The sequence below is a fragment of the Haematobia irritans genome, chromosome 5, assembly GCF_050003625.1.
Source record: "Haematobia irritans isolate KBUSLIRL chromosome 5, ASM5000362v1, whole genome shotgun sequence".
In the NCBI taxonomy this organism is placed as follows: Eukaryota; Metazoa; Arthropoda; class Insecta; order Diptera; family Muscidae; genus Haematobia; species Haematobia irritans.
This window is the reverse complement of record NC_134401.1, coordinates 130,623,157-130,639,522: the sequence shown is the minus strand read 5'-3', so window position 1 is coordinate 130,639,522 and position 16,366 is coordinate 130,623,157. Positions and strand designations below refer to the sequence as shown.

Below are 16,366 nucleotides of genomic sequence, written 5' to 3'. Positions count from 1 at the left end.
TTCTAAGTATTTAGTCTTTAAAAACCATGCAAAAATTCGTCCATATCGGCCAATTATATATATAGCCCCACCGGAACCTCTTGGAGGAGCAAAATTCATCCGATTCGGTTGAAATTTTTACAACTTTAAAAGCACTTCCAGAAAATGCACTCTCAATGATGTTCTTTACTTTAACTACCCAGGAAGTTCTTTTCATTCAATTTTTTATAACTTGGGGTTTTCATACTTTTAATGGATACTTTTAACTTTTTTTGTTTCAAATAGGTTAAAAATAGAGTAAGAATTCATAACATAAAATGGTACAAATCATTTAAATTTTATCGAAAAAAAATGCTAAATCCAATCTGAAAAAATTGTGAATTTTTGAAAATATTTGAGGTCAAACGTTTCCGACAAGCGTTAGAATCCCTTAAAAATCCTAAAAAAATTATAAAAATTATTTATTTGACAAAATATCGCAGAAGTTAGGCATGTTTGTTAACGGTCATATACTAGCACAATGTACCAAATTTCAACTAACTCGGATGAAATTTGCTCCTCCAAGAGGCTCCAAAACCAAATCTTGGGATCGGTTTATATGGGGGCTATATATGATTATGGACCGATATGGACCACTTTTGGCATGGTTGTTAAATATCATATACTACCACGTACCAAATTTCAACCAGATCGGATGAATTTTGCTTTTCCAAAAGGCCCCGGAGGTCAAATCTGGAGATCGGTTTATATGGGGGCTATATATAATTATGGACTGATATGAACTAATTCCTGTATGGTTGTTGGATACTATATACTAACATCACGTACCAAATTTCAACCGAATCGCATGAATTGTGCTCCTCCAAGGGGCTCCGGAGGTCAAATCTGGGGTTTATATGGGGGCTATATATAATTATTGACCGATGTGGACCAATTTTTGCATGGTTGTTAGAGACCATATACTTACACCATGTACCAAATTTCAGCCAGATCGGATGAAATATGCTACTCTTATAGGCTCCGCAAGCCAAATCTGGGGGTCCGTTTATATGGGGGCTATACGTAAAAGTGGACCGATATGGCCCATTTGCAATACCGACCTACATCAATAACAACTACTTGTGCCAAGTTTTAAGGCGATAGCTTGTTTCGTTCGGAAGTTAGCGTGATTTCCACAGAAGGACGGACGGACATGCTTAGATCGACTCAGAATTTCACCATGACCCAGAATATATACTTTATGGGGTCTTAGAGCAATATTTCGATGTGTTACAAACGGAATGACAAAGTTAATATACCTCCCATCCTATGGTGGAGTGTATAAAAAAACGAATCCGGATTTCCATTACATTCTATTATAATCGGTTCATTTTTATATATTCTCATGACATATCTCTGAAGATTCTAGCTCCTCAAATGCGATAAGAGAGTTTCGGCATTGGTTGAAGATCAAATTTATGAAATCAGATTATAGTTTATCTCCTTTCAGTAATTCTGGTGAATTGCTGGTTGCTTCAACGAATCTCTACGTCAAAGTGGACTACTGTCTAGTCTATATGTGACTGAAAAAAATAATGAACTGTTAAAATGATATACTAATGTTAATCTATCTCTCTGAATATCTACCAATTGGAACCATATTATATTTTTCCACACATAATTCGAGTTAGAAATTGGTTAATTTTTCAAAAACATTTAATTTTTATCTAATTATACAATTATTTTTCGAGCTGTATGGACAGATAGATTAAGGAACATGGTTAATAGAGCCATTGAAAAGAAAACGCCAGATGCAAATCTATACACGCCTGGACTGTACATGTTTCGGTTCGGTTTTCTCCATAAGGAGTTAGCATAAAGGGCCCAAAATTGAGTTATCTCTCCCAGCCAGATCTATACTAAAGGCTGTGGAAAGGTTCATTCGCCCGAACCGAAACATGTACAGTCCAGGCGTGTATAGATTTGTATCTGGCGTTTTCTTTTCAATGGCTCTATTAACCATGCTCCTTAATCTATCTGTCCATAAAGCTCGAAAAATAATTGTATAATTAGATATAATGCATTTGGACGTCAATTGCCTGTTTCGGTATCAGGCTAACATGAAATATAACATTTCATTTTTAATTACGAGGGATATAGTTTTTATTCGATTTGAGATTAAAACATTTTATTTTGATCTCTGACATATTCCATGATGTGGAATGCCATATATCTATATGACATAGATTTATTTCTATATGCAAATACTTACTATTACTCATTTTACTAATTTAATTAAAAACATATTTAATATATCTCATTTATTTAATTTTTTCGCCTATTTCAGGAATGTCAATTTCAATTTAAAAACCGCCGCTGGAACTGTACCACAACAGAGGATAATACGGTCTTTGGTCCTATGACTGGATTGGGTAAGTACTACAAAGAGGATACATATACATGTACATTTAATTTACTTTAAAATATTGGCATTAAATTTCCACATAATTCAGGAGGGCAATTTACAGTTTTGGGATTTTTGCGTGTTTCGCCGAAATATTTAGTATTGGCTAATGGGAAAATAATTTTATGATGGAAAATTATTTTATAAGAAAAACAAAACTCCATAGAATTTATTGTTGAACAATTGGCAAGATTATTGAGTATTTGGAATTGGTCGAAAATAAAGTTTTTCTATGAATCCATAATTTCTCAATAATTAAAGAAGATGATATATCGGATGTAGGGGAATGGTTGGTAGCCTACACCAAATTCTTATTGTATTGACAGTTTATCGTGGGGGTTATTTAATAACAGTTTTATATACGTAACATATAGACAATTTATGATTTTGAACTTCACGCTTCGGAAAATAGTGTGGAAAAGATTTCAAAAATATTGAAAAAGTGTTGCAGGTTTTTCTATTGCCTACATTTTAATTTTAAATTCATGAATATTATTCTTCATGAATATTATTTTTTCCCAAATCGCTATAAAATTTATTCTTCTCTCTAAAATAAATCCACCTCTACTCTTTAAAGCCATAAGGCTATGCTATTACATAGAAAACTGTTGGTTGTTACATGAAGGTTTCACGACCTTCTTCCATCTACTATCTCTTTAGGTATCTTGTATTTCTAATTTTTAATTCATCATAAACAAAACTTTGTATTCATTTTATCATCATTAGTCAGTGAGAAAAGTTTGCCTTCTTTGTTTTGTTGTAGAAGTCAGACAGCAAAAGGCATGGTATTCAAAGTTAAGGGAGAACTTCCTTCAAACGTTGTCTATCCTGTGCAAAATTTTGTCTTAGATCAGCCCGTATAGAAACAAACAAGCAACAACTTCTGAGTAAAGACGTGTTTTAATGACTTAAATCAATTTATTGTTGAGATGTTTTTGTCGTCAATGTAATAGACACCAGTTACAGTGGGGCGAAAATCAGGCGGATCTTCAGGTTAGAGATTGTACTCATTGACAAAAATTCGACTTTTTCAAAATTTGGAATATTGGACTTGTTATTTATTTATTATTAAGAGAGAAGTTCACCAATGTGGTATCACAATGGACTGAATAGTCTAAGTGAGCCTGAAACATCGGGCTGCCACCTTACCTAACCTAACCTAACCTATTTATTTATTTTTTTTGGAAAATCCTACCTTCTATTTACTTCCATGGAAAGTATATTTTTTACTGAAAATAATTATTTATTTATTTATTAAAATCTTTATTATAATTACAAATTAAAAAAAATATATATAACAAAGAAGCAACTAGCAACTTAGGCTATCGGCTTAAAAATATTGCATTTAATAAAAAGTTGTTTTCTGAATATTTTTGTTATTTTAGATAAATTGTCTGTATTTTTTTTTCTACAGGACTATTAATATGAATTTTATGAATATCTTTTAAACATTCGGAAAATTTTGCTTAATTTTAAGTTGTTTTTACATTGACAATAAGTGGTTTTGAAAAAAAAAAATGTATTAAATTATTAAACATTTGTTATCAGAATAAAAAAATATTTTTTAATAACGAAGTCCCTGTTTCCAATCTGTGTAAGATTACGGAATCACTTCTTCACCGATGTGGTCAACTCGTTGCCTAGTAAAGGTACGATAGTGACAAATGTAATCTTCCAAGATTTCGTCATCCTCAAAAAAACACGCCCTACATGCACCATCTTTAGCTATTTCTATTCGGAAGCGCTCATAATTCCAGTCATTATTCCGACTGTCGTCCTATTCCCCTTCAGTAGTTCTCCAAACTGCTTCTTGTCTGGGTCACACCATAGTATTATAGTCGTCTTACCGATCATTGCATTGGTCCACATCGATTTATGTGTCTCCCGTGCCCAGTAATCCAACTGAGCCCGCGTTGCCGCTATGGGCTTTGGGTTCTCTAAGTTCACTTTCCTATATGTCCTAGCTCTTATTGCCAGCTCATTTTCTTTTACTTTTCTTCTTATTCCGACATATTCCGGCAACCATATGATGCGTATTCTGTCATATTCCGGGTATTCATGTATTATTCTCTTACATTCACCGTACACTCTTAGAAAAAATAATGCACGGCGTGCTCATTTCAAAACGATTCGTTCATGAAAGTGAATCAACACACATGTGGTGTCAAACTGAGAACAGGCGGTGTCAATCTGACAACGATAAAATGACACCATGCGTTGTCAAAACAACAACCAGCGTGATTTGATCTGAAAACGTTATGGTTACGACTTTATAAACAAAATTAAAAAAAAAAAATCCGCTAGCGTGGCTTGAACCTGTGTTTCCTGCACCATACGCGTTAATAGTCGCTTTAGCACATTGCACCACCGAGGGAGTTGCCATAATAACGTCTAACGATTATTTTAAGACTTTTCATGGCCAACGAAAAACGAATGCTGTTCATGAAATCGTGAACGCCGGTGGACGAAATTGTGAACATTCCGTTTTGATTTTTTGTGAACGTTTCCGTTTCATTCTGTCACCGTCCGTTCACGACTATGGAACGTAATATTCTCTATTAGTGTAGTGTCAGCTAAATTTTTGTTAAATTTCGCCTATATTTTGAAGCACCATTGCGGTAATGAAAAATCTATACCAGTGTAGTAGGTAGAGACAGTAGGAACCACGTTATTTTTTATTTGCACTTAATAAAATATATTATGTGTATAAAAATACGTTTACATTTTAATTAAGATCAGACCAGACAAACATTTTGGTCACAGACCATGGAAATTGCAACATCACCAAGCATCAACCAACAAGAATGACACACAATGGCCACTAAAATCTCAGGATCTCAAGCCGTTGGACTTTTAGTCCAGGTGGATTTTGGAAAGTAAAGTTGGCGTTAAATAATTATAAAGTGTCAGCCTTCTCAAAACTACGTTTCACCAGGAATGGGCTCAAAATACCCCGCAGCTACTTCCGTGCGGCAAGTGGTCGCTTTGTCAGCCGTTTGAAAGCCATAATTCGTGCCAAAGGTAGCAAACTTGAAAAAATCTAAACTGATTCTAAAATTAGATTTTATTTCCGATATTCAAAAAAAAAAAACTATGTCGCTTTGTTGCATTACATAACAGCCACCCTGTATGCAACTTGTAGAGAGTTATGTGAATTTCAGATTTCAATTTGCAATCAATCTACACTTGGTAGAATTTTACCAAAATGGTAGATTTCTTACTGTTTGGCAGATTTGTAGAGTTCTTGATGGTTTGGTAGAATTTGCAAAATCTACCTCTCCAACTAAGAGGAACTTAAATTTTCCATAAAATTTAAATGACTAACTTTTCCATAAGAATTAAATGTTGCCAACATTTTCAATAAAAAGAAAATTTTGACAAAATTTTCTATAGCAATAAAATTTTGACAAAATTTTCTATAGAAATAAAATTTTGACAAAATTTTCTATAGAAATAAAATTTTGACAAAATTTTCTATAGAAATAAAATTTTGAAAAAATTTTATATACAAATACAATTTTGACAAAATAAAATACTGACAAAATTTTCTATATAATTAAATTGTACAAAACTCTCTATAGAAAAAAAAAATTGGCAAAATTTTCTATAGAAATAAAATTTTGCAAAATTTTCTATAGAAATAAAATTTTGCAAAATTTTCTATAGAAATAAAATTTTGACAAAATTTTCTATAGAAATAAAATTTTGAAAAAAATTTTTATAGAAATAAAATTTTGAGAACATTTTTTATAGAAATAAAATTTACAGAAAATTTTTTATAGAAATAAAATGTTGAGAATATTTTCTATAGATATAAAATTTTGAGAAAATTTTCTACAGAAATAAAATTTTGAGAAAACTTTCTATAGAAATAAAATTTTGAGAAAACTTTCTATAGAAATAAAATTTAGAGAAAATTCTCTATAGAAATAAAATTTTGAAAATTTTTTCTATAGAAATAAAATTTTGAGAAAATTTTCTATAGAGATAAAATTTTAGAAAATTTTCTATAGAAATAAAATTTCGACAAAATTTTCTATGGAAATAAAATTTTGACAAAATTTTCTATGGAAATAATATTTTGACAAAATTTTCTATGGAAATAAAATTTTGACAAAATTTTCTATGGAAATAGAATTTTGACAATATTTTCTATGGAAATGTTTAATCGTTCATGTACAATTCAAGGGATATATATGCACCCAAACAATTGTCGCTAATAGAAGACATCATTATATATAATATTGGAAATGCTGACATAATAATGAAATATTTCTTTCAAAAACATTTTTTTTTCATACTAAACCCAAAAATTTGACCAAAAATTCCAAATTGAGATAATTTTCAATTTTGGAAGATTTTTGGTAACATTTGCTTCAAATTTTGTTGGATTATTTTTGGCACGAGTGACAACAAGTCCCTCAAGTTCAAGCATATAAGAGATAATCATCGCAACTTGTCTCATTTACCCGTAGGATTGTGCTTATAATTGAACTACCGATTTCAGGTTTATTTGATACTTCCGATGTCCCCCGTTAGTTCTCTTTCACCCACTGTACTTTACACTCTAAACACTGATAAAGATGTACGAAAAGTGGTATGGCAGTCTTTACCATAGCGAGTGTTGAATGTTGTGCGAACAGATATTTCATTATAAACAATTTTCAACATCACTCAACTTAATTAAGACTGATGACAACGGTTAGACATCAACAACGTTGCCAATGAGGAATACCTACCGCCTTATTGTTGACGTCGTCTTTGGTCCTGCTTGTCTTGTGGTGGTGCTTACACATCTTACACACTTTGGATATTAAACAATAACGTCGAAGAACTTTTGTTGTTTTAACTTTTAACGGCCATCAAGAAGAATTGGTCGAACTCTTACATTTGCTTTATCCTTTCGTGTCGAACAAATCACATTTTGTCTGGCTGAATGACTGTAAGCGTATCTCATACATTTTTGACTTCCTTTAAGTTTTCGTATTGTCTTCTGTCTATAAAGTTCGCAACAATAATAAATGACTACCGTCTTTGAGGAGAATATAAACAAAGATGTACTTATCATTGCGAAGATTGAAAATATTGTAATTATTTGGTAAACATTTTGAATACAAAAATACTTTTTAAGCAAAACTTTAATTCATCCTGACAGAATAAGGTTTTGTATAGGAAAATTTTAATTCAGCCTAGCTGAATGAGGTTTCTTATAAGAAAACTTCAATTAAGCCTTGCTGAATAAGTTTTTATATAGGAAAGCTTTAATTCAGCCTGGCTGAATAAGGTTTTCTGTAAGAAAACTTTAATTAAGCCTTGCTGAATAAGGTTTTCTATAAGAAAACGTTAATTCAGCCTGGCTGAATAAGGTTTTCCTTAAGAAATCTTCAATATAGCCTGACTTAATAATGTTTTCTGTAAGAAAACTTTAATTCAGCTTGGCTGAATAAGGTTTTCTTTAAGAAATTTTTAATTCAGCCTGGCTGAATAATGTTTTTTTGAAGAAAATTTTAATTCAGACTGACTGAATAAGGTTTTTAGAGGAAAACTTTAATTCAGCCCGACTGCATAAAGTTTTCTATACAAAAAACTATAATTCAGCCTGGCTGAATAAGGGTTTCTTTAGGAAATCTTTATTTCAGCCTGGTTGAATAATGTTTTTTGAAGAAAACTTTAATTCAGCATGGCTGAATAAGGTTTGTTAAAGGAATACTTTAATTCAGTCCGACTGAGTAAGGTTTTCTTTAAGAAGAAGGGGGAGCCACCGTGGTGCAATGGTTAGCATGCCAGCCTTACACATACAAGGTCGTGGGTTCGATTCCTGCTACGACCAAACACCAAAAAGTTTGTCAGCGGTGGATTATCCCACCTCAGTAATGCTGGTGACATTTCTGAGGGTTTCAAAGCTTCTCTATGTGGTTTCACTGGAATGTGAAACGCCGTTCGGACTCGGCTATAAAAAGGAGGTCCCTTGTCATTGAGCTTAACATGGAATCGGTCAGCACTCAGTGATAAGAGAGAAGTTCACCACTGTGGTATCACAATGGACTGAATAGTCTAAGTGAGCCTGATACATCGGGCTGCCACATAACCTAACCTAACCTAACCTTCTTTAAAAAATCTTTAATTCAGCCTGGCTGAATAATGTATTTTTTTTTTTTAAGAAAACTTTAATTCAACCCGACTAAATAAGGTTTTCTCTAGGAAAATTTTAATTCAGCCTGGTTGATAAGGTTTTCTATAAGAAAACTTTAATTGAACCTGTCTGAATAACTTTAATAAGGTTTTCTATAGGAAAACTTTAATTCAGCCTAGCTGAATAGGGGTTTCTTAAAGAAAACTTTTATTCAGCATAGCTGAATAAAGTTTTCAATAGGAAAACTTTAATTCAGCCTAGCTAAATAGGGTTTTCTAAAGGAAAACTCTTATTCATTCGGACTGAATAAGGGTTTCTATAGGAAATCCCTAACTCAGCCTAGCTGAGTAAGGTTTTCTATAGAAAAACTTTTATTTATCTTGGCTGAATAAGGTTTTCTATAGGAAAACCATAACTCAGCCTAGCTGAATAAGGTTTTCTGTAGGAAAATTTAAATTCGACCTGGCTGAATAAGGGTTTCTATAGGAAAACTTTAATTCAGCCTGGCTGAATAAGGGTTTTGTACTTATTCCACTGGAGAAATAATTAACTTTCTCTGATTAAGGCTTTCTTAATAAAAACCATAATTTCATTCCCGGCCACATCTACATAAATTTATTTGAGTTTATGTGTAAGAAGTTATGTTTAGCATTTATTGAAAGATAAAATGCTATTGTGTAGTCTGTTGCTCAACTAAAATTTGACATGATGAGTGATGCCGTAGACAAAAAAAAAAAACAAACTTCACAACACTATCTTAACTTTACTTTGTAAATGTTGTCGTTCAATAATCCTTGTCCTTTGCTGTCATTGCTGTTACTGTTGACATATCAAAGATTACACCAAACATTTTGAAATAGCATTAGCTTTGCTGTTTTTGTTTAAATCTCTTCTAGAGTCCTTGCGATATTCAAAATGAAAGAATGAAGGGAATCTTAAGAATTGTTTTATTTTCTTAGTTTTCATAGCTCTTTAGAATATTTGAGTAATGAGAAACGGATAAGTATTTCTAAAGTTTTGTTTTTCGTTGGAAATTTTGTAACTCTTTGCTTATTACGATACACAAATTATAATAAGTTTTTTTTTCTATAGTAATCGAGTTATTGCACCAGAAACTTTAATTAGAATATTAGCTTTATGGAGACAAATGGATTCTGTAGTTGACACTTTAAGGATGATGAAATGTTGAAATGCGAACATTTGTTTAAAAAGGAAAGGACATTTCTGTTTAAGATACACTGACGAAAGCCACTTAAAAGCAACACTCTCACACGTCTACAGATTATCTCAAACAAAATGGCTCTCGCTAACAATTTTGCTCTCACAGATGAAATTTTGGTTCATATTCCGAAATTTCGCTCACTAAAGCTATGCAGTGCAAGCAGAACTAAAAATTCGATTTATTTCATTAGTAAACATTAACCATGATAAATAGTATAGTTGAAATAGTACTAAATCAGCATCGAAAAAGTACTTTTGTTAGACAAAACGTACTTTATCCATTATAAATCTTATAATAAATATGAATGGTCTTCTTCCTGTTGCTTAGGAAAGAGAGCGAAAATAATTAAATAGTATATAAAAATATATTTTTCAAAGACCACTTGTGTACAGATAGTCATGGTTGGGTTTTTTGGGTTTACATATTTTTATGGGTTCGATCGTGACCCGAGTATTTCCTGAAATAAATGTCGCAAGAGTACCAAGTTATTTGCTTTATTCTAAAAGTATAAAAAATAATCCAAAAGTATCAACCTTATCAACCCTAATGGATTTTCTGAAACAGAATATTTTCGTGAATACTATAATTAAAAAAAAAAGAAAAAAACAAACGGAAGCCACCGTGGTGCAATGGTTAGCATGCCCACCTTGCATACACAAGGTTGTGGGTTCGATTCCTGCATCGACCGAACACCAAAAAGTTTTTCAGCGGTTGATTATCCCACCTCAGTAATGCTGGTGACATTTCTGAGGGTTTCAAAGCTTCTTTAAGTAGTTTCACTGCAATGTGGAACGCCGTTTAGACTCGGCTATAAAAAGGAGGTCCCTTGTCATTAGGCTTAACATGGAATCGGGCAGCACTCAGTTATAAGAGAGAAGTTCTCCAATGTGATATTACAATGGACTGAATAGCCTAAGTGAGCCTGATATATCGGGCTGCCACCTAAAATATCCTAACGGCGGAATAGTTATGAATTCATAAGATTTATCTGAGATCGGATAGAATTAAATTGGCTCTAATCCATATCTCTGATTATGAATCCACTGGACTGCTTTTCAAATGGTACCAAATGAGTAGTAGAGGTACTTTCTGTGCTCTAAAAGTACAAAAAGTATGTATGGGTTGTGGTATCTTAAAACTTCTTAACATCGTTTTCTAAATTGTGAGTTAGTCCATACGTGGTAACATATGTATTAGACAATACGTAGAGAGCCAAAATTGAAATATAGGGGTCGCTTATATGGGGGCTATATACAATTATGAACTTGATATGGACCAATTTTTGTGTGATTGGGGATCGATTTATCTGATGGCTATATATAACTATAGACCGATATGGACCTAGTTAGACATGGTTGTTAACGGCCATATACTAGCACAATGTACTAAATTTCAACTGACTCGTATGAAATTTGCTCCTCCAAGAGGCTCCAAAACCAAATCTCGGGATCGGTTTATATGGCGGCTATATATGATTATGGATATGGACCACTTTTGGCATAGTTGTTAAATATCATATACTACCACCACGTACCAATTTTCAACCAGATCGGATAAATTTTGCTTCTCCAAAAGGCACCGGAGGTCAAATCTGGGGATCGGTTTATATGGGGGCTATATATAATTATCCACTGATATGAACCAATTCCTGCATTGTTTTTGGATACCATATACTAACTTCAGGTACCAAATTTCAACCGAATCGGATAAATTTTGCTCTTCCAAGAGGCTCCGGAGGTCAAATCTGGGGATCGGTTTATATGGGGCCTATATATAATTATGGACTGATTTCGACCAATTTTTGCGTGGGTGTTTGGGGCCATATATTAACACCACGTACCAAATTTCAACTGAATCAGATGAATTTTGGTCTTCCAAGAGGCTCCGGAGTTCAAATCTGGTGATCGGTTTATATGGGGGCTATATAATAATGGACCGATGTGGACCAATTTTTGCATGGTCATTAGATACCATATATTAACACCATGTACCAAATTTCAGCCGGATCGGATGAAAATTGTTGCTCTTAGAGGCTCTGCAAGCCAAATCGGGGGATCGGTTTATATGGGGGCTATATATAATTATGGACCGATGTGGACCAATTTTTGCATGGTTGTTAGAGACCATATACTAACTCCATGTACCAAATTTCAGCCGGATCATAAAAGTACATAAGTGTAATTTTTATCAACCCTAGTGACCATTATTGGTTTTACGATTCTGAAAATTTTCGTGAGCAGGATTTTTGAATATAAAATTAATACAAAAACGTACGACGGTTACTCGACTAGATCGACTCAGTTGATGATTCTGAACATAATTCTTAGGATTTTGTTGCGATCGGATAGAATCAAATGTGGCTCCAATCAAAAACTCTGATTCTAACTCTATCAGAAGGGTTTTCATATTCTAATAAAGGGTGGTTAAAATTTCAAGGGCCGATGTTGATTTTGAATAAAACACAAACTATTTAAGAAATTATTGTAATTTTATTTTATTATGATATATTGGTATTACTCAATTATGTATGCAACAAAATATCGGCCAAATGGGCGCCGCGACCTCGCTGGCACACCTTCATCCGATGGTCCAAATTTTCGATGACGCTGAGTCATAATGGAGGTTCTATGCCGTTAATGTGCCGAATTATCTCATCCTTTAGCTCTTGAATTGTTGCTGGCTTATCGACGTACATCTTTCCTTTCAAATAACCCCAAAGAAAAAAGTCCAACGGTGTCAAATCACATAATTTTGGCGGCCAATTGACATCGCCATTACGTGAGATAACACGGCCATTGAATTTGTTGCGCAAAAGAGCCATTGTTTCGTTAGTTGTGTGGCATGTGGCACCGTCCTGCTGAAACCACATATCGTCCACATCCATATCTTCCATCGTCCACATCCATATCTTCCAATTCGGGCCATAAAAAGTTCGTTATCATCTCACGATAGCGAACACAATTCACAGTAACTGCCTGCCCAGCCTCATTTTGGAAAAAATACGGCACGATGATGCCGCCAGCCCATAAACCGCACCAAACAGTCACTCTTTGTAGGTGCATTGGTTTTTCGATAATCACTCTTGGATTCTCATTCGTCCAAATGCGGCAATTCTGTTTATTGACGAATCCACTGAGGAGAAAATGTGCCTTATCACTGAAGATGATTTTCTTCGAAAATTGATCATCCACTGTTGCCATTTCTTGGAACCATTTAACACGTTGTTGGATTGTGTATCCCTCCATGGTTCAAATTGAGTAAGTCTGAAATAGAGGAATGTCAAATAAAATTCGGAAAAAACTTGGCGTTTAGGTGTGGTTCACATTCAACATGGGCCCTTACAATTTAACCACCCTTTAAATGCATTTAAAAATGTTAAAAGTGGTACCAAATGGGTCGTAAATGTACCAAAGTTCTTTTTACTCTAAAAGTAATTTTTTTCTCAAACCGAGTGACCATTATTATGATTCTGAGAATTATCGTGAGCAGGATTTTTGAAAATAAAATTAGTACAAAAACGTACAACGGTTACCCCACTAGGTCGACTCAGCTGATGATTTTGAGCAGAAGTTTTAGGACTTTGCTGCGATCGGATACAATCAAATGTGACATCAATCAGAAGTTTAAAAAATACTGAAAATGGTACCAAAATGGTGCTTGGGTACCAAAGTACATTTTTATTCTAAAAGTATTTAAAAAAAATGTACAAAAAAAAGTATTTTGCTAAGATAGTATTCAATTATCTATAGTTTCAATCCACATATCTGATTGAGAATCTTTTGGACTGGTGTTTATATTTTAATTTAAACGTTTAAAAATTGTTGAAGATGAGTTGAAGGCGTACAAAAGTTCTTTATACCCGACTAGGTCGACACAGCTGATTATTATGAGTACAAGTCTTGGGCTTACAATTAACTATGGCTGTAATCCACTTCTCTGATTCTAAATCCATCGGATTGGTATTCATATTTTAATTTCTCCATTTAAAGTATACCGAAAAACCAAATGGTACTAAAAGTACAAGATATCATTCTTATTAACCCTGGTGGCCATAATGTTTTTTTTTTCGAATCTGAGTTTTTTTCGTGAACATAATTTTCCCAAAAAATTTACTACACATTTACAACTCAACTAACATAATATATCCAAAACGAACTAACTCTTATAAATTACATCTCATGGACATCTCTCTGCTATTGCTTAACATGAAACACGTGGCCCTTAAGGCCTGGACATGAGGTTTGTAGAAATGTCATTGCTATAGACTTGGCCATTGTGGTTGCTCTGGTTATTGTCAAGATGGTATTTTGTTGTTTTCTTATTTGGAGTAGTTGTCGTCCTGCTGCTAAGAAGTAAATTAATTAAAAATTTTCTTACTTAGCAATGCTGGCTTGTAAGAGGCAATTCATAGCGACAAACAATGTCTTAACTTTTGTCATTGTCATGGCAAAAGTCAAAGGGTATAGAGGTCCTTCGTCTGCCTTCCCAGTAAACTTTACTTGAATTTCATCTATGAAAACGTGGCTAAAAGTTATCCATTCGAAATCTTAAAAATGGCCAATTAAAATAATGTTGTTCTCCTTGTTGTGATGAGGCCAAGATGGTTGTGGTTGTGAATGGCGGATACTTTCTTCCTAACATTATTTTTGAAAGACAAACTTTTAGCAAAAGCCATCTAAGCCTTTCTTTAGCCAACTTTATAATCATTTGCCATGGACCTTGCCACCCTTGGTTTTTTCTGTTGCCAGGGGTAAGGGGGAGTGAGATAAATGTGAACAGCTTTGAAGAAAATTAAAGGTGATCCCAAAGATTTAAGTTTGTTTGGGTGAATGTCCTTAACGTTTTTTTTTATGTTGGGAAATTTTTTGTATTGCAATAAAAACAAACCACAAAGCTACAAATTCCTGAAATGTTTTTCCTCCCAAAAGTAAATTAAATCAAGTCTTTTGGTACCTTGGGACCTCTCCACCCCATCGTATCGGTAGCACTGGAATGTCACATATTTTATCTAATAAATAAATGATTCTATTAATCTTATTTGGGTTTGGGAAAAATTCTCTTCTGGCCTTAGGTCAAACCCAGCAAAGATTACCTGTCCACCTTCTTATCGTTGGCTCGTAAATGCGTGTAATTAATAAACACAACATTAAGATGGCCCAAAAGCCTTAGACTGAAATGGAAAAGCAAACCAAACCAAAAAAAAAGGTTTAATCATTAGAGGCGATTTATCGAAGACTTGATAAAACTTTAGGTCTCCTGGGTATTCTTCTAATTTTTTTAGGATATTTTGTAAATTATTTATTGGTACCTTTGTTATGTTCACTTTTAAGATATTACCTTCCGTTTATAGCACCACTTAAATGAAGTTGACTGGCATTATTTTTTTGTTTTTTGGTTGAAATTAATTGAAATACATTAAAGGCTGTTTCTTACCCTTTCTAAAGACTGGGGAAAAGTTTTTGGTCATGGTATCTTCATTTACTTTCATCGGTTTAATGAAAATAAATGATACCACAAAATAAAAATTAAGACGAAGAAAAACATATAAACAATACAGGCATCATTTAAAATTTTCTTTGGAAAAATATTTTTTAGTCGTAATGTTTTAATAAGTTAATAAGTTTTTTGATACCAGAGCTTTATGCCAGCCTTCTATAGGAAAAGCCAGGTTGAATAAGCTGTTCTATAGGAAAATTTTACTTCAGCCTGGCTGCTGATAGTTTTCTATAGGAATGCTTTAATTCAGCTTAGCTGAATTTGGTTTTCTATAAACAGAAAAAAAATATCACCAAAATATTTCCAACTAAAAAGTTGATTGAAGTTGAAAGTTTTTTTCCATTAGTAAATTAATTGATATAATTAACGTTTTAATCAAGATGGAAACATTAAGTTAATTAAGTCAATGATTGAAATTTGAAAAATGTTTAATTAAAAAATTATTTGATACAATTAACTTTTTAATCAAACTCGGAAGACTAAGTCAATTAAAAACAAGTATATACAGCCGTAAGTTCGGCCAGGCCGAAGCTTATGTACCCTCCACCATGGATTGCGTAGAAATTTCTACTGAAGCCGATGGCAAGGTATCTTAAAACTTCCTAACACCGTAATATAGAACACATAGTCCATACGTGGTATATATTAAACTAAAAAAGGCCGATTAAATACGTATATAATTAAGATTAAAGTTTTTATAGAAATAACATTTTGATAAAATAAAATTTTGACAACATTTTCTATAGAAGTAAAATTTCGACAAAATTTTCTATAGAAATAAAATTTGGAAAAAAATTTCTATAGAAATAAAATTTTTGTCAAAATTTCCTATAGAAATAAAATTTTGACAAAATTTTCTATAGAAATAAAATTTTGACAAAATTTTCTATAGAAATAACATTTTGATAATGTTTTCTATTAAAATAAAATTTTGGTAGATTATATTTGGCTCGAATGCCAACCATGATTATGAACCGATATGGACCAATTTTTGTGTGATTGGGGATCGGCTCTATATAACTATAGACCGATATGGACCAATTTTGGCATGGTTATTAGCGGCCTTATACTAACACCACGTTGCAAATTTCAA

General features: G+C 33.0%; 1 protein-coding gene across 1 annotated transcript in view; it reads left to right on the top strand.

Annotated features, from left to right (window-relative positions):
* The window catches only part of Wnt5 (Wnt oncogene analog 5), a 533,000-nt gene that overhangs the window by 358,248 nt on the left and 158,386 nt on the right, over nt 1-16,366 (top strand). The window contains exon 4 of the mRNA XM_075310482.1: nt 2,306-2,390. Within this exon, the coding sequence (XP_075166597.1) occupies nt 2,306-2,390 (85 nt within the window). The remainder of the gene's footprint in view (nt 1-2,305; nt 2,391-16,366) is intronic.